At 38.5% G+C, this 18,327-nt stretch overlaps 1 protein-coding gene across 5 annotated transcripts; it reads right to left on the bottom strand.

The window, feature by feature from the left end:
• Positions 1–563: 563 nt before the first annotated feature.
• CYP51A1 (cytochrome P450 family 51 subfamily A member 1) lies at positions 564–18,294 on the bottom strand. Of its 5 annotated transcripts, none has more exons than XM_082471951.1 (11): positions 17,658–18,004; positions 15,563–15,661; positions 11,758–11,934; positions 10,410–10,536; positions 8,324–8,498; positions 7,004–7,123; positions 6,394–6,589; positions 4,933–5,028; positions 4,192–4,360; positions 4,041–4,081; positions 1,830–1,965 (listed from the first exon to the last, which is right to left on the bottom strand). In XM_082471951.1, exons 1-10 carry the CDS (start codon positions 17,829–17,831, stop codon positions 4,050–4,052), a joined length of 1,365 nt encoding a protein of 454 aa, XP_082328077.1. In that variant the 5' UTR covers positions 17,832–18,004; the 3' UTR covers positions 1,830–1,965; positions 4,041–4,049. The 5 variants fall into 5 exon arrangements, with proteins under 5 accessions (XP_082328080.1, XP_082328076.1, XP_082328077.1 ...); XM_082471952.1 differs by lacking the exon at positions 1,830–1,965 and adding an exon at positions 1,980–2,023; XM_082471954.1 differs by lacking the exons at positions 4,041–4,081; positions 17,658–18,004 and adding an exon at positions 18,178–18,294 and having other exon boundaries at positions 564–1,965.
• Between the last annotated feature and the right edge of the window lie 33 nt (positions 18,295–18,327).

Genomic DNA, 18,327 nt, shown 5'->3' with positions numbered 1-18,327 from the left:
TAATGCTTCTCAATAATTGGTCTGTGGTTAAAAACTAAATCTTTTTAAGTCTTAAAACTATTCACTAAACATGGACCAGCCTTACCAGAGTTTTAACTTTTTTTTGTGCCATGAACCTCTCTAGCAATCTTGTGAAACTATGGATCCCTTCTCAGAATAATGCTTTTAAAGACATAAAATATATAGGATTGCAAAGGAAACCAACTATATAGAAATAGTCAAACTTCTTTAAAAAATTTTTGTGATGAGTGAAGAAATAAGATCTAGCAGATCTAATAACTATAATACCATAATGTCAAAGTAGTGATGAAAGTTAAAGATATTTCAAGAGATCTGCAACATCTATAACGGGATATGAAAAGTATCTGTGATTTCTGTTTGCAAAATCATGAGTACTGCTAATACTAGTATGGTTTGTTGACTAAATTCATAAGTAAAGAAAATATTAAATTACAGTTTGAAATAAGTACAAATAAAGATGGAGCTTTTTTCCCATCCAAGTTCCTAGATTCCTAAATTATACTCATCGAACCACACACTTTACAATTTGTGAATGCAGACTATACTCTCAAAGATAATTTTAATGTGAAAAACTCAACAACACAGATTTTAGCTTCACAAGTAGAGTTTAACATGAGTCCTCCAGCCTTTTAAACAGAACTGTAATATACATAAGGGAAAGTATGTTTACCCCATCTAGTAATAACAAAGTACGTGGTCAAATTACAGGTATCATATAGTTACGTCTCCAGTTACAATTTGAGTTGATCCTTGAACACAGGCTTCACAGAATTTGACCAGTGATACACTCCCAAGACCCCTGCTTCGTATTACCCTTATCTTAAAGCCACATTCCCCGATCTCAGATTTTCTATTTAAAAAGAAAAAAATAAAAAGCTTGTTAACCTAAACTAACAGGACTAGTAACAAACATCCCTAATTAGATTCTGGAGAGGAAGCAGGAACCACCTTGAGCCAAAGAACAAAATTTATCCCTCAAGGACTTTATTTTGGACTTCCACACAGATGCAACTATGTGGAACCAGATACAAATTTATCAAACAGATAAATATGTAATATTTAGTAATTAGATCAAGTTACACAAGCAGTCTTTCATATTAATTATTTTTTAGGAAAAACAATTAGTCATTGTCATAGATCTCAATTTCCTACAGACAGTACTTCCAGTTATTTCAAATATATTTTCCTACAAAATAGCTCCATCATTGCTAAATATCATCATACCAAAACAATAGGATTCTCTTTTATCCAAGGCTTTAAAGGTGAGTTTATTCCCTACCCACCCATCCTCACACATACATACATTGCCCAACAAATGAATAATCTAAGGCTTCCAAGTATTTCACTGGGCTTTTATACTTGCAGATCTATTACAAGAGTTGAATACTCTGAACTTACTTGCCAAGAGCTATGTATGCTCTTAAAATTAATACCTGGAAATTGTGTTACTTAGAATCTGCCAATTACCAAAGATCCCCCCCCAAACTAATGAGCCTGATTTCCTTAAAGGAAAGGAAACCAACTATATAGAAATTTATTTTAGTTTTCCTTTATCCATCATAAAACTATTAGGAAATTTCTGAAATGCCATGGGATTTGATGGAACCATTCAGTTAAAATATAAAAACCGTAAGTTAAGCTGGCTGTCTTTTAAAATTACACACTCAAAAAAAAGTACACTGGGAGTTGTTTCATAAACCTCATTCTCTTCAATGCTTTTGCAGTTTACACTGATGTTTCACATTTTAGTTCCTTGCTGTCTTTTTCATTTTGATCTTCGTTTGTATCGGATAACTGGGTTTTCAGGGGTGTGAATCATTGTTGTATAATTTACAGTGGGAAAATATCCATCAGTGAGATCAAATTCATATAAACGAAGCATAGTGGACCAAATTGTCTTGATTTGAACATAAGCAAAATTCTCCCCAATACAACGATGACGCCCTGTAAAAGAAAACATTTCGATAACAGTCGGTTGAAATTCTTTCTCACGTCTTTGAGCCTGGAGTGATAAAATTTGTTTATACAGTTAAGGTGAATAGCAGATATACAGATATTATAGTAAAAAGATGACATATTCTTGTCACAAGAATGTAAATAATAAAAATCCCAAGAGATTTTTAATGCCTGTTATTAGGGGAAACAGCATATGGGTAATTATACAATCATTTTTCCAATTGTTTTTTTGAAACCTAACATCTATCTAGGTTAAAAATAAGTAAGGTTTGAAACATACAATGATAATCTAGTTTGGAAATATTCTAGAATATTCTTAACTTCTGTCCCAAGAGAGCCATAGTCAAAAGTTAATATGAACCTTCCAATCAAAACTTTAAATGCCATTACAAATGATAATGGAAGAAAAAGAAATTTAATAAACTGAAAATAGCAACACATCAAAATTTAAAAAGTCATATCATATACGTGTAAAAACTGACAAGCTGATTATAAAATGAATGCAGAAATGCACAGGACTGGGATATCCAAAGCGATCCTTAACGAGACGAACCAAGTTGGAGGACTTAAACTGACTTCAAATCTGACTTCAATACTAAGGTTATGGCAACTGTGATAATGTGGTTTGCAATAAGAAATCGTATTTAGTCTTCCATCTTGGCACAGAGCTCCTCAAACCTGTGGAATTTCTTAAGTGAAAAGAGCAATAAAGGTCAAAGAGGAAAAGAGCCTTTTGTTATTCATAACAAGCCCCTTTCAACCACACTTGAGTTTGCTAATGAGGTGACTAGACTGCCAGGGGAACCAACCACGTGATTAGAGGGTTGGAACTTTCAGCAATACCCCCCCAACTTCCAGAAGAGAGAGGGTCTGGAGGTTGAATTAATCACCGATGACCAGTGATTTAATCAATCGTGCCCTATGTAATGAAGCCTCCACAAAACCCCTACAGAAGTACAGGGAAGGGACAGGACGGGGGACAGTGTTCAGAGAGCTTCGAGGATAGTAAACATGTGGAGGTGCTGGGAGGGTGGCATACCCACAGAGGGCTTGGCAGCCGTGTACCCCTTCCTTCTACTTTGCTCTATGCTTCTCTTCAATCACGCTATTCCTGAGTTGTATACTTTTATAGTAAACCAGTAATCTAGTAAATAAACTTTTCTAAGTTCTGTAAGCCATTCTAACAAATTATGGAACCCCAAGGAGGGGATCTAGAGAACCTCGAATTTATAGCCAGTTGGTCAGAAAAACAGGTGACAACCTGGACTTACAATTGGCATCTAAAGTGGTGAGGGACAGTCTTTTGGGACTGAGCCGTTAACCAATGGGGTCTGCACTAACCCCAGATAAAAGCCAGATAACTGTCAGTTTAGAAATGGGGCAGAATTTGGGCTGGAGAACTATTGCCCCTTCCAACTACTTGAACAATCTATGACTCTTTTATTGATATTTATATCATATACCGTTATTGAATTTCTTTACTAAATAGTTATTAAGATCTGAAGTTCCCAAAGGACTTTATACTTTCATTTTTGTATGGAAAAGGTGTGACCAATGACAAAAATGTCATGTCACTTAAATGATCTCTTTGGAAAAACAAATAATTCATAGAATATAGTTTAATCTGTACAAAGTACCAATGAATGGAGAAATTATTGGAGGAACGAGTCTGCCTGTGTTATTTTAGGATCTTAATTGAAATGCAGAGGTTTGCATACCTATGCACAACCTGTCCAAATTTAAAGACCATCTTATCATCAGGATATATAGGCAGAGAACCAGAAAGTTCACTAACAATCCAGAAAAGCTTCCGTGCCATTGCTCTTTTCTGAAATGCTGATTGTCTCATCATACTTAGCCTGAAATAATTGCCCAAATGGTGTGCTAACTCCAATGGTTCTTTAAAACAGAATTCACAAAGAGCTTTAAATGCTATGATAAGGGAAAACAGGGTGGACTATAAAGATCGGAACTGATAAAACTAGATGGGTTAGAAGGTGATACAACATTATAAGGATTCACAGAACTATTTCCTTTAGTACAAATGAAATATTTTTTCCAACCTGAAAAGATTACACTCCTACAGATGTTTGCAGGAATGTCCCTATGAGGAAGGGGAAAGATATTTGTAAATAAAATTCACATGGATTATTCTGACAGGCACAAATATGTTATCAGAACAAACATTTCAAGTGTCAAATGTAATCATCTTACCAGCTCCAAATGGCACATAAGCAAACTTCTCTCCTGATGCTGGATTGTCCTGTAAGTAGCGATCAGGATTAAAGTCCAGACGTTCTACCCATGAGTCTTTAAGTCTTTGGTTGACAGTGGGAGAAACACACACCTGATGTCCTGGAGGAATGGTATACCCTGCCACAGTCTACAAATGAAAGCAACACATTTCACTAGATAATTTAAAAATATTCTAACAAATAATCAGACCATTGTGTAATAAAGCATTAATATACATGAAATATACATATATTTTTAAACTGGCTACATGATAGGCCAGTTAAAAATTATTTTAACTCAAGATGATTTCCAAATAACACACATTGGGCTGGAAGTATATACACAAATTTTAAAAAGTGATAATGCCTTGGGCGTAGGGGTGGGATTTCAGGGAACCTTTCACAATCCAATTTACACACTTCCACACTGTTACAATTTTTTACAACAATACATATGTTATTTTAAAAACCAAGAAAAAATATACTTCCATTTAAAAAAACCCTAATTGTTAAATTAAAATGTAGGGAGAACAGATGAGCATGTATACTGTCTGCAATTATGTAAAAACATTTATACATTTAAAATATGTAAAACTGAAAATTATGTAGAAGTGATTATTCTACTTTTTTAATTAAAAAAATTCTCTGTGATATTATGATATTTCTTTTTTATAAATAACAGTTGGGGGCACAGAGGAAAAGATCTAGCCAGGAGACTCACCTGAGGAGTTTTGGCCATTCTCATCATGGTCATTATAGGAGGTCGAAGTCTTAATGTTTCTTTTATGCAGCGATCAAGAAAATTTAGATCCTTGAGCTAAAAAGAGAAAAAATTTCCCGAGTTTTCCAAATATTTAACATACTTCAACAGGATACAAACAAGTTCAGGGTAACTGGGAATATCTTGTTTTATTACTGTCCCTGGTCAGTAAAGAAAAAGAAGGCAAGATAACACATCACTCTGAAGAATGGCATGGTAAGGACCTTCAAAAATTCACTCATCTAAAAAATGAAAACATTAGCAAAAATCATCAATGTCAGCTTTTTCGAAACCTATACACAAATGTTTAGAGCAGTGTTATTCACAGTAGCCAGAGGGTGGAAACAACCCAAATGTCAATCAACTGATGAAGAGATAAATAAATGTGGTACAGCCATACGATGGAATATTACTTGGCAATAAAACAGACTGAAGAACTGATACATGCTACAACATGGATTAACCTTGAAAACATGCTAAGTGAAAGAAGCCAGTCACAAAAGACCACATATTGTATGATTCCATTCATATGAAATGTCCAGAATAGGCAAATCCATAGAGACAAAAAGTAGATTAGTGGTTGCCAGGGGCAGGGGAAATGAAGCATGACTGCTAATGGGTACCGGCTGTCTTTTGGAAGTGATGTAAATGCTCTAAAATGAAATTGTGATGATGGTTTCACAATTCTGAATATACTTTAAAAACCAGTGAATTATATACTTTAAGTGGGTAGATTTTATAGTATGTGAACTATGTATCAATTAAGCTATCACTTTAAAAGTTACTAAAATCAGGAATGAAAGAAGAGACATCACTATTGACCTAATAGAAATAAAAAGGATGCTAAGAGAATACTTTAACAATTGTATGCCAACAAATTAGGCAACTTAGATGAAATAGACAAATTCCTCAAAAGACACAAACTGCCAAAACTGACTTAAAAAGAGACAGAACATATGAATAGACCTGTAACAAGTGAAGACATTGAACTGGTAATCAAAAAACTTTCCACAAAGAAAGCACAGAGGTAGATGGCTTCACTGGTGAATTCTACCAGACATGTAAGAAAGAAATAACACCAATCCTTCACAAAGTCTTCCAAAAAGTAAAAGAGGAGGGAATGCTTCCAAACTCATTCTCTGAGACCAGTAATACTCTGATACCAAAACCCGTCAAAGACATAACAATAAAACTACAGACCACTATCCTTTATGAATATAGATGCAAAAATCCTCAAAAGAATACTAGTAAACTGGATCCAACATTAGGACATTTCAGGGAAGGCTATGGGGAATTTTCTAAAAATAAAGAATCTAATCAATTTAATCTCTAGTATATAGAAAATCCCAAATTGTCCCTTTTAAAAATTAGCCACACATACTCGGTGTCAGAGGCAGCAATGAAACTGAAAATCCAACAAACCTGGTCATAAGTTAAGGGAGGCAGATTCTCTCCACAGACTGTTTTCTGTTCTAGGTAACATTTTTCTTGAAGTGTTTTGTCTCTGGCCAAAAAGAAGCCCATCCAGGCGCTGGTAGTTGAGGATGTATGCTGCCCTGCCAAGAGCAGTCCAATAAGCATGCCTGCTACTTCATCATCTGTCAAAGGATGCCCATCCCTAAAGAATGGACCACATACACAAATTTAACATTTGGCAGACACATTTCATGTCTCAACCTCTATATAAAGGGTCAAAATGAATTAATTTTTCTCTTGCATTTGCCCATCACAAGTCAGAATTTTTTTTTTTTTTCCTTTAGGGAAAAGAGGCAGACCAATAGAAAATATGATACTGGTTACAAAAGACTTCATTGAGGCTTACTAGCAAACTTTTCACCATGCACAGTACTGGGATTCCAGTAAGGCACAGGATCCCAGTAATTTACATCTCATCCATTTAAAAAGGTTCAAAGGTCATAGCTACTAATTTTGCCAGCATTATTACTTTTTAAATGTACATATTATTTAACTATGTTTTAATGTGTAAAAACTTTCCTGCTTCAGTTTAATATGTGATCTGAAGAGCTCTTACTTGTAAGTAGAATCTAGTAAAGTTTGGAGAATGTCATCAATTTTTTCTCCTGATTCTCTGCGTTTCTGGATTGCCTTATAGAAAATATTCTTGATCTCTCGATGAGCTCTGTCCCTGCGTCTGTAATTCAAACATGAAAATGACTTTAAAAAATAAGGTAATACTTTCAGGCATCAAACGGAGAAAACTCAGAACCAAGAGAAAAAAAAGAAGCCATGAAAATCTTATATTGTTAGGGATTTCTAAGGTCCTTAAGGGCAGGAAATGTGTTTTAACATACATATCCCTGATTCTTTACACACTACCTGTGTTCTAACTGAAGGTCTAAAATAAGACTCAAATGATTATTCCTTTATAACCATTTTCCAGCTTAAGAGAAAGCAAAATACTCTTTTACATTAACATGAAATTCCAATTTTAACCAAATTAATTCTTGAAGCAGACAGTCACTCTGGTTCTTCTACAGGATTTAGCATTAGAATAAATTCCCATTTTTCACCTGAACAGAAATGAATCAACAAAGGCACAGAGATACTAAGCTACACATCAGGTCCTATGAGCAATGTTTCTCTGTATCATAGATGATCCCTACTCTTAAGGAGATAACAGAGCTGTCAAGGAGACAAAGAGAAAATTAAAGAAAGGTACTAATACTTCAAATCAAACTTCACAATATACTACAAATTAGTCAAATACTTTCAAACAAGTGCTTAGAAGGGCTGTATCACTTTTAGGTAGAGTTGAGAAACCCTCCTGAGTACAAGGAATATGTGAGATAAGTAGGTTTTAAAATATTGGAACAGATAGACAACAAATTACCTTTCTAATTAACTGAAACTTACCTTAAATAAGCTGTGTAAAGAAATATCGAATGCTTACAGAAGAATGGAGGCTCATAATCTCCCCCAATTTGTTGGTTTTATATTTAATTTTTTTTTAAATTATTTTTATTATTAATAATAAAAATGGTCCCGCCACTGCACGGGGGCTTTCTCAAGCTGCGGTGCGCAGGCTTCTCACTGCGGTGGCCTCTCCTGCTGCGGAGCACGGGCTCCAGGCGCGCAGGCCTCAACAGTTGCGGCGCGCGGGCTCTAGAGCGCAGGCTCAGCAGCCGTGGCGCACAGGCCCAGCCGCTCCGCGGCATGTGGGATCCTCCCGGACCAGGGCCCAAACCCGCGTCCCCTGCATTGGCGGGCGGACTCCCAACCACTGCGCCACCAGGGAAGTCCCTATATTTAATTTTTATCTTTGTTAATACAAAGCAAACCAACACTACAGTAATTAAAGTGAAATGACCAAGTATCGTTTCTTTATCCATACCTGAAACTAGGCAAAGGGAGCCAGCCTGGCAAGAGCCAGGCTGCGTGGCTAAAACCTCCATCCAAATCTGCATACAGTCGTGCCACCTTCTCATTGAGTTGACTTCTGATTTCCTTTCCATGTAAACAATGGCTAGCTGTTAAAATTATGAGCTCAGAAAGAGCTTCAAACAAATCTAGAGGGAAAAAGATCATTCCCATTACTTTTGCCAAAAATTCTTTTGAAATGTTCTGTTTTCTTAGAGATATAAAAGTACTGTGAAGGAAATGAGAATAAAAACTTAACTCCTGAACCAACAAGATCCTATTCATACCATCAAAAAAAGCCTATAAATATGTGGCTACAACAAAGAGAGGCAAGAAACCAAATGATGGGAGGCACCCCACCTCTTTGGACAGCCAAAATAGATGCCACAAAGGTACCTAAAACCTCACTCATACTCATGAGCCCTTCATCTTGAAAAGAAAAAATGAAGATAAAAATGAATGTGGTTATCTGAGTTCCAGATCACAGTATAATAAAGGCAGTAAAAAGGTTATTTAGTGCATATGGGGACAATAATAAGGTGCTTTCCAAGGAATAGCAGTCCAAAGACTGAAGAATGGATTATTCCCCAGGTCAAAAGTGGGAAAAAAACTGAAAAGTGGGAACTCAAAGGTCAGAAAACAACTGAAGTCTTGACCATACATAAAAGAAAACTGTAACCACCAACTTGTATATCCAAACATTAGAGACAGACGCATCAGGCAAGCACATCTGGGTGACACTTTAAAAGTCATAACAATTACCCAATCAATATCCTGTTCTTTAATTCCATGTTCACCAAAAGAACTTCCAGTTATCATTTGGCTTTCCAATTAGATTGCCAAAAAAGAGAAGTTCAGCAAATATTCTGGGGTTCTTGGTGCCATAATTATATCTCACTTGTATTTATTCAGTTGGCATTCTAGTTCATGCATCAGCTTCTTGTAGAATAGGAAATATGTCCCATGAACTTAAGGTATATTAAATAAAACCAGGTTCTGGACCTTTTATAGAAGCTGAAGACCAGACCCAGAATGTGGTGACCTACACAGAGGTCTTACTGCCCTGTAGGCAGATGTTGCTTCCTGCTGTGAGTATGACAATTGTCTCTGAAGGCGACACTTACTGCAGTCCAATATAAAAACTGGATTCAGAGAATCCAAAGAATTTTAAGTTACATTCAATATACTCCCTATATAATGTGAGGAAGCATACATTTTTTAAAGATTTTTATTGGGAACAGCTAAAATCACACTTTTGGTGGTACAGTAAGCTTATGTATTTAAATTTACTTTTTTCTTGGAATAAGTCATTCACATACAATATGAGAAAAATAATGTAATACATATATAATTAAGTCATTTAGACTTCTACTTGCCCATTGGGAGTTCAAAATTTTTTATTTTATTTATTATCTTAAAATGACCTTGAATGTAAGTTTTACATTCAGTTTATTTCAAAATTCAATTATGAATCATTTTTATATTATTCACATAAATGAGCTAAATAATACATACATTAATTAACCCATTTTAAGGTTTTGCTAAATGAGCAGCAATACAGTAAGTCCCCTACATACGAACAACTTCTGTTCCGAGGGTGTATTCGTTAGTCCAATTTGTTCGTAAGTCCAACAAAATTAGCCTAGGTACCCAACTAACACAATCCGCTATATAGTACTGTACTGTAATAGGTTTATAATACTTTTAACACAAATTATACATAAAAAACAAACACAAAAAATAAAGAAAACATTTTTAATCTTACAGTACAGTACCTTGAAAAGTATAGTAGTACAGTATAACAGCTGGCATACGGCGCACAATCGCATCTTTGAAAGTTCGCAACTTGAAGGTTCGTATGTAGGGGACTCACTGTAATCACTTCCTCTCGGGTCTTTTAACTCCACGGTAATCATAACATGTTCATTTCATTAAATCTAAGATGGTTTTACATATGGTGTAGTTTGCTTTTTACACACACACACACACACTCTTAAGATTTCTAGTCACAGAAAAGTAGACATATTAGGACAAATGCAAAACCAAAACATTTTACTTACTTTTTTCTCCACTTTCTCCCCAACTTTGAAAGTACTCCTTTGTTTCTTTTTCAATTATAGAAACATGCTGTCTAAAGTGGGCTATGTTAAGACCACTTTTTAACATTTTCTTCTGTTCCAAGAAAACCTTCAAAATATTAAGGGTATATGAGAATTAAAACACAATTTTGTTTTATCATAAGATTCATTTGGGTTATTATAACTCTTTAACACTCAAAGAAAACAATCTTCTGAAGAATTGAAAATAAAAATAATTTTCTTAACTACACACCAGATATGGGAAATTTAAAGCATCTATGCATATATCTGAAGAAACACGTAGAAGACACTTGCTACGCAGGCCCAAGACAAATGATAAATTAGGAATCCCACTTCCTGCCTTCCTTTCTATACATACACGCTTTCCCCACTCCTGACTCCACGGCTCACTAGTCCTATTCTGTTATATTCTAGTCTTCCAACCCAACCCAGATGCCAACACAATCTCCCAAAAGTCCATTATGTTTTGCCAATATTTTTATCCTCCTTCACATATTCTCCCATCTATTCCCAAATACCATTCCTCACTTACGCTACCTTTCAAAAGTTTAATTAGAATGTAATACAGTCAGAATAAATTCACACTAAGACAAAGAATGGTTTTAGCCCTTTGGGGCAGTTCTATTTTAAGAATCTGATTAGCTGTGTGGAAAATGAATAGATACATCCAACCAGAGAGATTGCCCAAGGCTCTTGCTTTTGGTCTTGAGGAGAGCTATTCATTCGCCCACACTTCCTCAATCCCCAGAAGCAACACTCAATGCCAATTCTTACCTGCTATACTAGGGTATTGGGTAATGCATGGTATGTTCACAGCCAGAGCCCACACCAAGTAATTGGGCTAATTATCTGATTTGCATTTTACATCAAATTGCAGCACTTTAATATTTGACTCTGGGGGAGGAAAGAAATCACACAAACTTCTAAAGCCAACAATCTCTAGCTCAAAAGAGCTCTTATGCTAAAATTTCAGGTGGGAGTAGGAAGGTAGGAAGCCCTCCTGATGAAATAATGGGATTTTTCTTCTTACTCGCTCAAATCAAATCCTAATACGCTAAGTTCTCATTGATTCTATTTCTTTGTACAGGAAGCCCTTTAAAATTGCTAAGTCCATGCCAGCAACTATAAGACAAAATACCCATTCTTCGTCAGCTACCCATGGTTTTCCTTCTTTTAACTGTCTCATGATTCTTCAGATTTTTGAGTCAAAGAATAAATTGCTTCTCTACTTTAGATATATAATTTACACTACTAGCTATAAATATTATAGTATAGATTTGTCTTTCTTCAAGATAACAGTGTCACCTACTGGATTAGGCACATCATAGGCAACTCCCTTCCCAAACACAGGTGTTGTCAGACGACTGTAGACATCTTCTGCATTCAAGTCTTCATTTTTACTATTAAAAAGCAGTGCAGCAGCGTCACTCCCCAGAAGGTAGGTGAACGTCTTGCCCACCATGGTAAAACTAAATACAGGTCCATACTAAAGTGAGAAAAGTACCCATAGTGATGTTACCAAAAAATCCGCAGTCTCAAATAACAAAATAATACATTGCTGAAAATTAAAACATTCATAAACCTTAATACAATTCTTCCCCCAGTCTTTGTCCAAATTATATTCATTCAGTTGCAAATAAAATATAAATAAAACTTTCTACTCTGCTTTTTTCACTATTTATGTTGAAAATATTTTCTATCTTTTACACAGACATCATATGTTAACTGTTCTTTCACTATTGTTGATCTGTCCATTTTTTACTTATTATAGATAATTATATAATGAATATCTCTGAGAATATAGATTTTTTCCCCTTTGGTTAAAGATAAATTTACAGGAGTAGCCAAAGGATATGACCTTTCCTACAGTACTTGCTATATGAAGACACCAGAAGTTTATTTAGTTATCAGTGTTACCACTATCTCACCAACACTGAATGATTTCATTTTTAATTTTTTGTTAATCAAGTTATGTGTTAAATGCTTCGCTTTGCAGTTTTCTGATTACTATTGCAGACTGTAGGCACTGGGGATACAATCATGAACAAAAATACTGTCTGTGACTCATGCAACTTAGTCTATTGAAAAAGATACAACTTGATCAAATAATCACATTAACAAATGTAAAACTGCAAATGTGAGAAGTACTACACAACAGAAAGCAACTCTGCGATGAGAGAATGATCAAAGGAAGACTAAAAAGAGAAAAAGACACCTGAGCTGAGACCTGAAGGATGGTAGCAGTTAGCCTGATGGCTGAGCATGCACAAAGGTCCTAAAGGTGAGAGAAAGAGAGGGAAAGGATGAGATGAGGGCAGAGTCTGGTAGGGCCGAGACCATACAGAGCCTCGTAAGCCATATTCAGGAAGTTTTATCCTTGCAAGCAATGAAATGTGATGGAAGATTTTAAACTGCATGGGAAAGAGACTAATCTGTGCATATTTTACAAGAAAGATCCCTCTGGCTCCTGTATGGAGAGGAGAGAGGGACAGGAGCTAAAGGAAAGCCAGAGGACCAGTGAGCCTATTACAGGAACCTGATGATGAATACCTGGGACAAGGTAATGGAGGAGCAGTGGAGATCAGAAGCAGATGGATACAGAATTATTTTGAAGAGAGAATCTGCAGACTTGGCAATGGATTGATGGATGGAGAAGTATCAAGAATGACTCCTAGGCCTCTGGTACATTGCAAAACTGGGAGAACAATGGTGAGAGAAGCAAATAGGACAACCAGGATTGGAGAGAGAAAAATCAAGGGTCAGACTTTAAAAATGCTGGATTTCAGGTGCCTTTGGTCAACTAAGAAAGAATCATGTGGAAGTTGGATATCCAGGTCTGAAGATCAGAGAAGAGACCTGAACCAGAGACATTAATTTGGGTGTTATCTATATCTGGCTAATAACTGAAGCTGCAGGTAGAGACAAGATCATCTAGGAAAGAATAAAGGCCAAGGACCAAACCTCAGTGAACCCCAACAGTAAATGGCCAGGCATGAGCCCACAAATGAGTTAGAGAAGAAGTAGTCATAGAAGTAGAAGAAAAAATGAGAGAAGCCACATTTAAGGAGGGAGTGGTCATCCCTGACAAATAGAGCTGAGAAGTCAAGTTCATTGGATTAGGACATGGAGCTCATTAGTGAAGGGGCTAAAAGACAGACTAGAGTGGACTAAAAAGTAAGTAAGTAGGATGTGTGGAAATAGGGACAAAGTACAGACAACTCGCTGCAGGGGGAGGGACATGAGAGGAGACTGAGTGGCTAAGAGAAGCTTTGGTCTTTTTAAATGGGTGACCTTTGAGAACTTTCCAGAGAAAATGGGAAAGATCTAGTTGAGAGAGAAGTCAACTATAGAGAGAAGAAATAATAGAAGAAGGTTCCTGTGACAAAAGAGGGATGGAGAGTTTAATCTCCCATAGAAGGCAAAACAGTGTAATAAAATCAAGGTGACAGCATATAGTGGGCTAGAGCACAAGATTCTGGAGCCAGACTGCCTAGGTTCAAATCCCAGCTCCTCCACATATTAGCTGTGACTTTGGTCCTACAGTCAGACAAATGAACATTGCTGTGCTTCAGTTTCCCTCACCTATAAAATGGGAATAATAATAATAATGCCTACTTCACAGAACTGTTGTCAAGATTAAGTATATATATATATTTTTTTGCTATATGTACCAGATATATATATATCTCACGTCATCATATATTATATATACATAAAAGAAAACAGTGCATTGGCCATCGTAAATATAATGTAAGTGGTTTCTATTATTATTAGTAGTATCAACATCATCATTAAAAGCACAGACTTGGATATCAGACCATGTATTAATCCTGGCTTGGTCACTAGCTAGCAGTGAGCCCAAGAACAAATTAAATAACCGGTTTCTCAGTTTTGTCATCTATAAAATGGATATACCTGAAAGTATTTTTGTGGAGCTTCAGTGAGATAATATATATAAAGCACTAAGTACTACACAAAGTTAAGTGTTTTAGAATTATTAATGTAATAGGAAGAAAAGAGAATACTATTTTATATATATATTGCTATAAGTAGATTTGTATGTTTGAAATTGGGAACATGAGGGAGTTCCCACTGGATGGTTTTTAATCTCTCTTTACAGAGGAGACAAAGTCATCTGCTTTAATAGAGAGAGGTAGGAAGATTTAGAAGTTTCAAAAAGTGAAGGTTTGAATAGTCATTGTGCTGAGTGGGAAAGTAAGCCAACCACAGAAAGATAATAGGACTGCTGAGCAGTGTTCAAAGTTCATTCAAGGTAGGCAATCACGAAATAAGAAGGACCTAATCTGGTACAAGGAAGGAAAAATGACTATTAGGCTCCCTCCAAGGTTGGATTTTTACCAGGTAAAGCACAACGAACAGCCAGGGGCAAGGAAATTTAAAGTACTGGCGAGAGTGTAACTGAAATGATAAACCATGGCCCCAAAGTGTAAAAAGAAGGAACATAAATAAGGCTGCTGGAGCAGGAGAAAGTAAGTGGAACAGTGGACTGGACCATCTAATGAGGTCAAAGAATGGTTATAATGGAAGGAGTTGGACAGGCTAACCAGGAGAAGTAGTTGTGGTCTGAGAACAGGGTGAGAATTAATAGGCTGAGAATTAATACTGTGGAGGTAAAACAGGTAAAAGTGACAACAAGTCCAAAGCGGCACTGTGGAGCAAATGGCTGAACTGGTACGAGAAAGCTCATCGGGGAGGAGAGGGGCAAAGGTTTGAGGGGCCACAGTGCTGTGTGGGTCACCCAAGTGGAAGTGAAGTCACAGAAGACATGTAGAGCAGGTTAGAAAATTCCACAGACTCATGGTTAAGAAAAAGAAGGGTCAATCAGTATCAATTTTAACTATGATCAGTGAATACAAAATTGAGGCCAGTGGTTTTTAAACCATAGTTGCCAGAACTAGATTTCCTCAGAGATCATCCCAGGACATGGAAGAACATAAAAGGGTCTCCAAGGCCCCTCCAGCTCTTAAACCAGAGCAGCTCCAATTTTGTCAGTTTCCAATACTGGGAATAAGCGTAAGATTACACGTTTATTTTAATGTTCTGCCAGTTGAAAAGCACTCATTTCTTTTCCTCTAATGATCTGGAAGACTTACCTTCTCATATGCATTTTCTAGGAATTCAACTGGACTTTTCCCAAATGCTATAGCATGTCCAAGGAATGGAACTGGAGAGAAAATGTAGGGTGGACTTTTCTACAAGAGAAAACAAAACAAAAAAAAACCTTCCAGTTTACATTTCCTATTACAAAACATTGTTTAGTTTCATGACTAAAAAAAAAAAAAAAGAAACTTGTCCTTAATATTAAAAAGTTACCAAAAGATGAAGCACCAAAAGTAACTTAACAACAAACAAACTGCAAATACCTTAGGAGAATAGCCATAGTAAAAAGAACAGAAACTCAAAACCTAGTATAAGATAAACGACTAGACAAACACCAAGGCATTGCAATTATAAATGCTGAACACTTTCTTATAATATGCCCACTATTATTAGTGGCTCTAGGCAACTATCCTGATCATTAGTAGAAAAACCCAGAAAAGTCAAACTATGGTTTCTTCACCACTTATTTCTACTACCACTCACAATTTTAGTCCCAAAATCTTGACTAAAGAAGGTAGGGAAAAAGACAAAGTAACGTGAGGGAAAGAAGGGAAATGTTTAAGAAGCTACACTGATCAGTAAACAGAACACATTTCATGCTTCTCTCAACAAATGATCTAGATCCATTGATTCCACACAGAGAGTAGATCAGTTCTAGCAGGAACATTTTAGCACACACTATAAAAGGTACTTCAGATGCCCCAAAATGAGCCCTGCAGATTACAACATCAAGCCTCCTGGAAATCAAACGTGGAATGATAAAAAAGGATAATACTCCTCATATCTTTCGTGGTCTCAAATAGTAAGGAGCTCTACAAACTCTCTCTTTGGACAATAGTAGCAACAATCTTAAAAAGCTAAAGTTACCTTTGTCTTTCCAAAGACAAATACCACGTCCTCAAAAATACCACATGTAGGAAAAAAAACCCACTGCCTCATGCCTGTTATGGTTCAAACAAAAATAATTTTTAAAACTACTTGGTCAATAGTTTGTATATTCCATTGTCAGTAAAAGGGTCGTTTTAAAAGCTACTTGGGGTCTTCCCTGGTGGCACAGTGGTTAAAAATCTGCCTGCCAATGCAGGGGACACGGGTTCGAGCCCTGGTCTGGGAAGATCCCACGTGCCGCGGAGCAACTAAGCCCGTGAGCCACAACTACGGAGCCTGCGCGTCTGGAGCCTGTGCTCCGCAATGGGAGAGGCCACGACGGTGAGAGGCCCGCGCACCGCGATGAAGAGTGGCCCCCGCTCGCCGCAACTGGAGAAAGCCCTCGCACAGAAACAAAGACCCAACACAGCCAAAAATAAATATAAATAAAGAAAAAGACTGTAGAATAAATGTACCTTTAAAAAAAAAAAAGCTACTTGGTTTGTCTGGCTAAGGATGCCTTCATCAAATATATTAGGGAAGCACGAAGCTAGTGGTCAGTAAAGCCACTAAGTTAGAGGATCTGGTATTTTATTAGCATCATAGGAAGGTCCCTACAACACTCCAGTTACTCTCACTCTACCAAACTGAACGTATCTCCTTTCATACTAATGTAAATCGCCATTAGGAGTAATGACACAGCCCACAGGACACTGAACCACACAAGGGTAGCCACCAGGATGACGGCCAGCAGGGCTGAAGCTGCCAAAACCATCACCACCAGGGCCCCCACCAGGCCCGAAACACCCCCTGCGGCGGCCAGCACGGCCAACCGGACGCTCAGCGCCACAGCCAGGGCCACAGCCACCGGATTCGGCCGTGGCCATTAGGGCCACCAGTGCCTTGGCCAACACTGCCAGCACTACGACCACAATCGAGGCAAGCACGACCCCAGCCAGGACCAGACACGCGGCCACCACCAGAAACGCGACCGACATCGGGGTGCCCAGCAGCAAGCCCAGCAAGGTCAAGGCAGTCGCGACCGCCAGCGCCACCAGCATCAGTGCCGCTGCCACCCTCCCCCACCCCACCCCACCCCCAGCCCCCAGCGCGCCCGCCGCCACTGCCCAGCCCAGCACCACCGCGGTCCCAGCCCCCCGCTAGCCCTTCGGTCGCCCTAGTCGCAGCGTCCCCCTCCAGAACCCCTGGGGGTGCACGTACCGCCCCAGCCGGCAGTGTGGCCAGGTGGCCGACGGCGAGGCGGAGCAGGTAGACCAGGCTGAGCGTGAAGGCGCAGGCAATGAGTAGCATGGATAGGAGGTTGCCGCCTGTTACTTGCTCCATAGCCTGCCCCAGCACCGACCTGCCCGCTTGCAGTAAGCCCAGCATCACCATCCCGGCCGCCACCCCCGCGTCAGTTCACCGGAGACGCTGGAGGCCGAGGTCGCCCCGGCTCCTCCGAATCGACGGAGGGAGAAAAGCCGGCACAGGTGTCGGGCGACGGCCCCGGCCCGCAGGTCCCCTACTAAATCCAGCCGTACCCCCTACTCCCGGCTCCCTCGCACACCACCCTGTGCGTCACAGAACGGGGCGGGGCCTGGATCTGGCCGCGCCCCTTAAAAAGGACCTCCACAACGCCGAGGTCTCCTTAAGCCAGGAGAGAGAACCTGAAGAAGAAGGCGGCACCTAAGGCACGGGTGGTACAGAGACAGAAGAGTACGTGGGCTTAAAAGGAGATCACCCTCTAATAATCGCGGGCCACCGGAGCATGTGTGTCCTGGGTGCGGGGCGCCAGGACACGGCGCCGCGATGGGACGGGCGGAAGGATCTCTGAACGAGGGTAGCGGCGGCATCGCCGGCCGCGGCGCGCGCTTTGTGATTGCACCGCGTG

The sequence above is a fragment of the Balaenoptera physalus genome (assembly GCF_965194825.1).
Source record: "Balaenoptera physalus genome assembly, chromosome: 8".
Lineage (NCBI taxonomy): Eukaryota > Metazoa > Chordata > Mammalia > Artiodactyla > Balaenopteridae > Balaenoptera > Balaenoptera physalus.
This window is presented reverse-complemented; position numbering and strand designations above follow the sequence as displayed.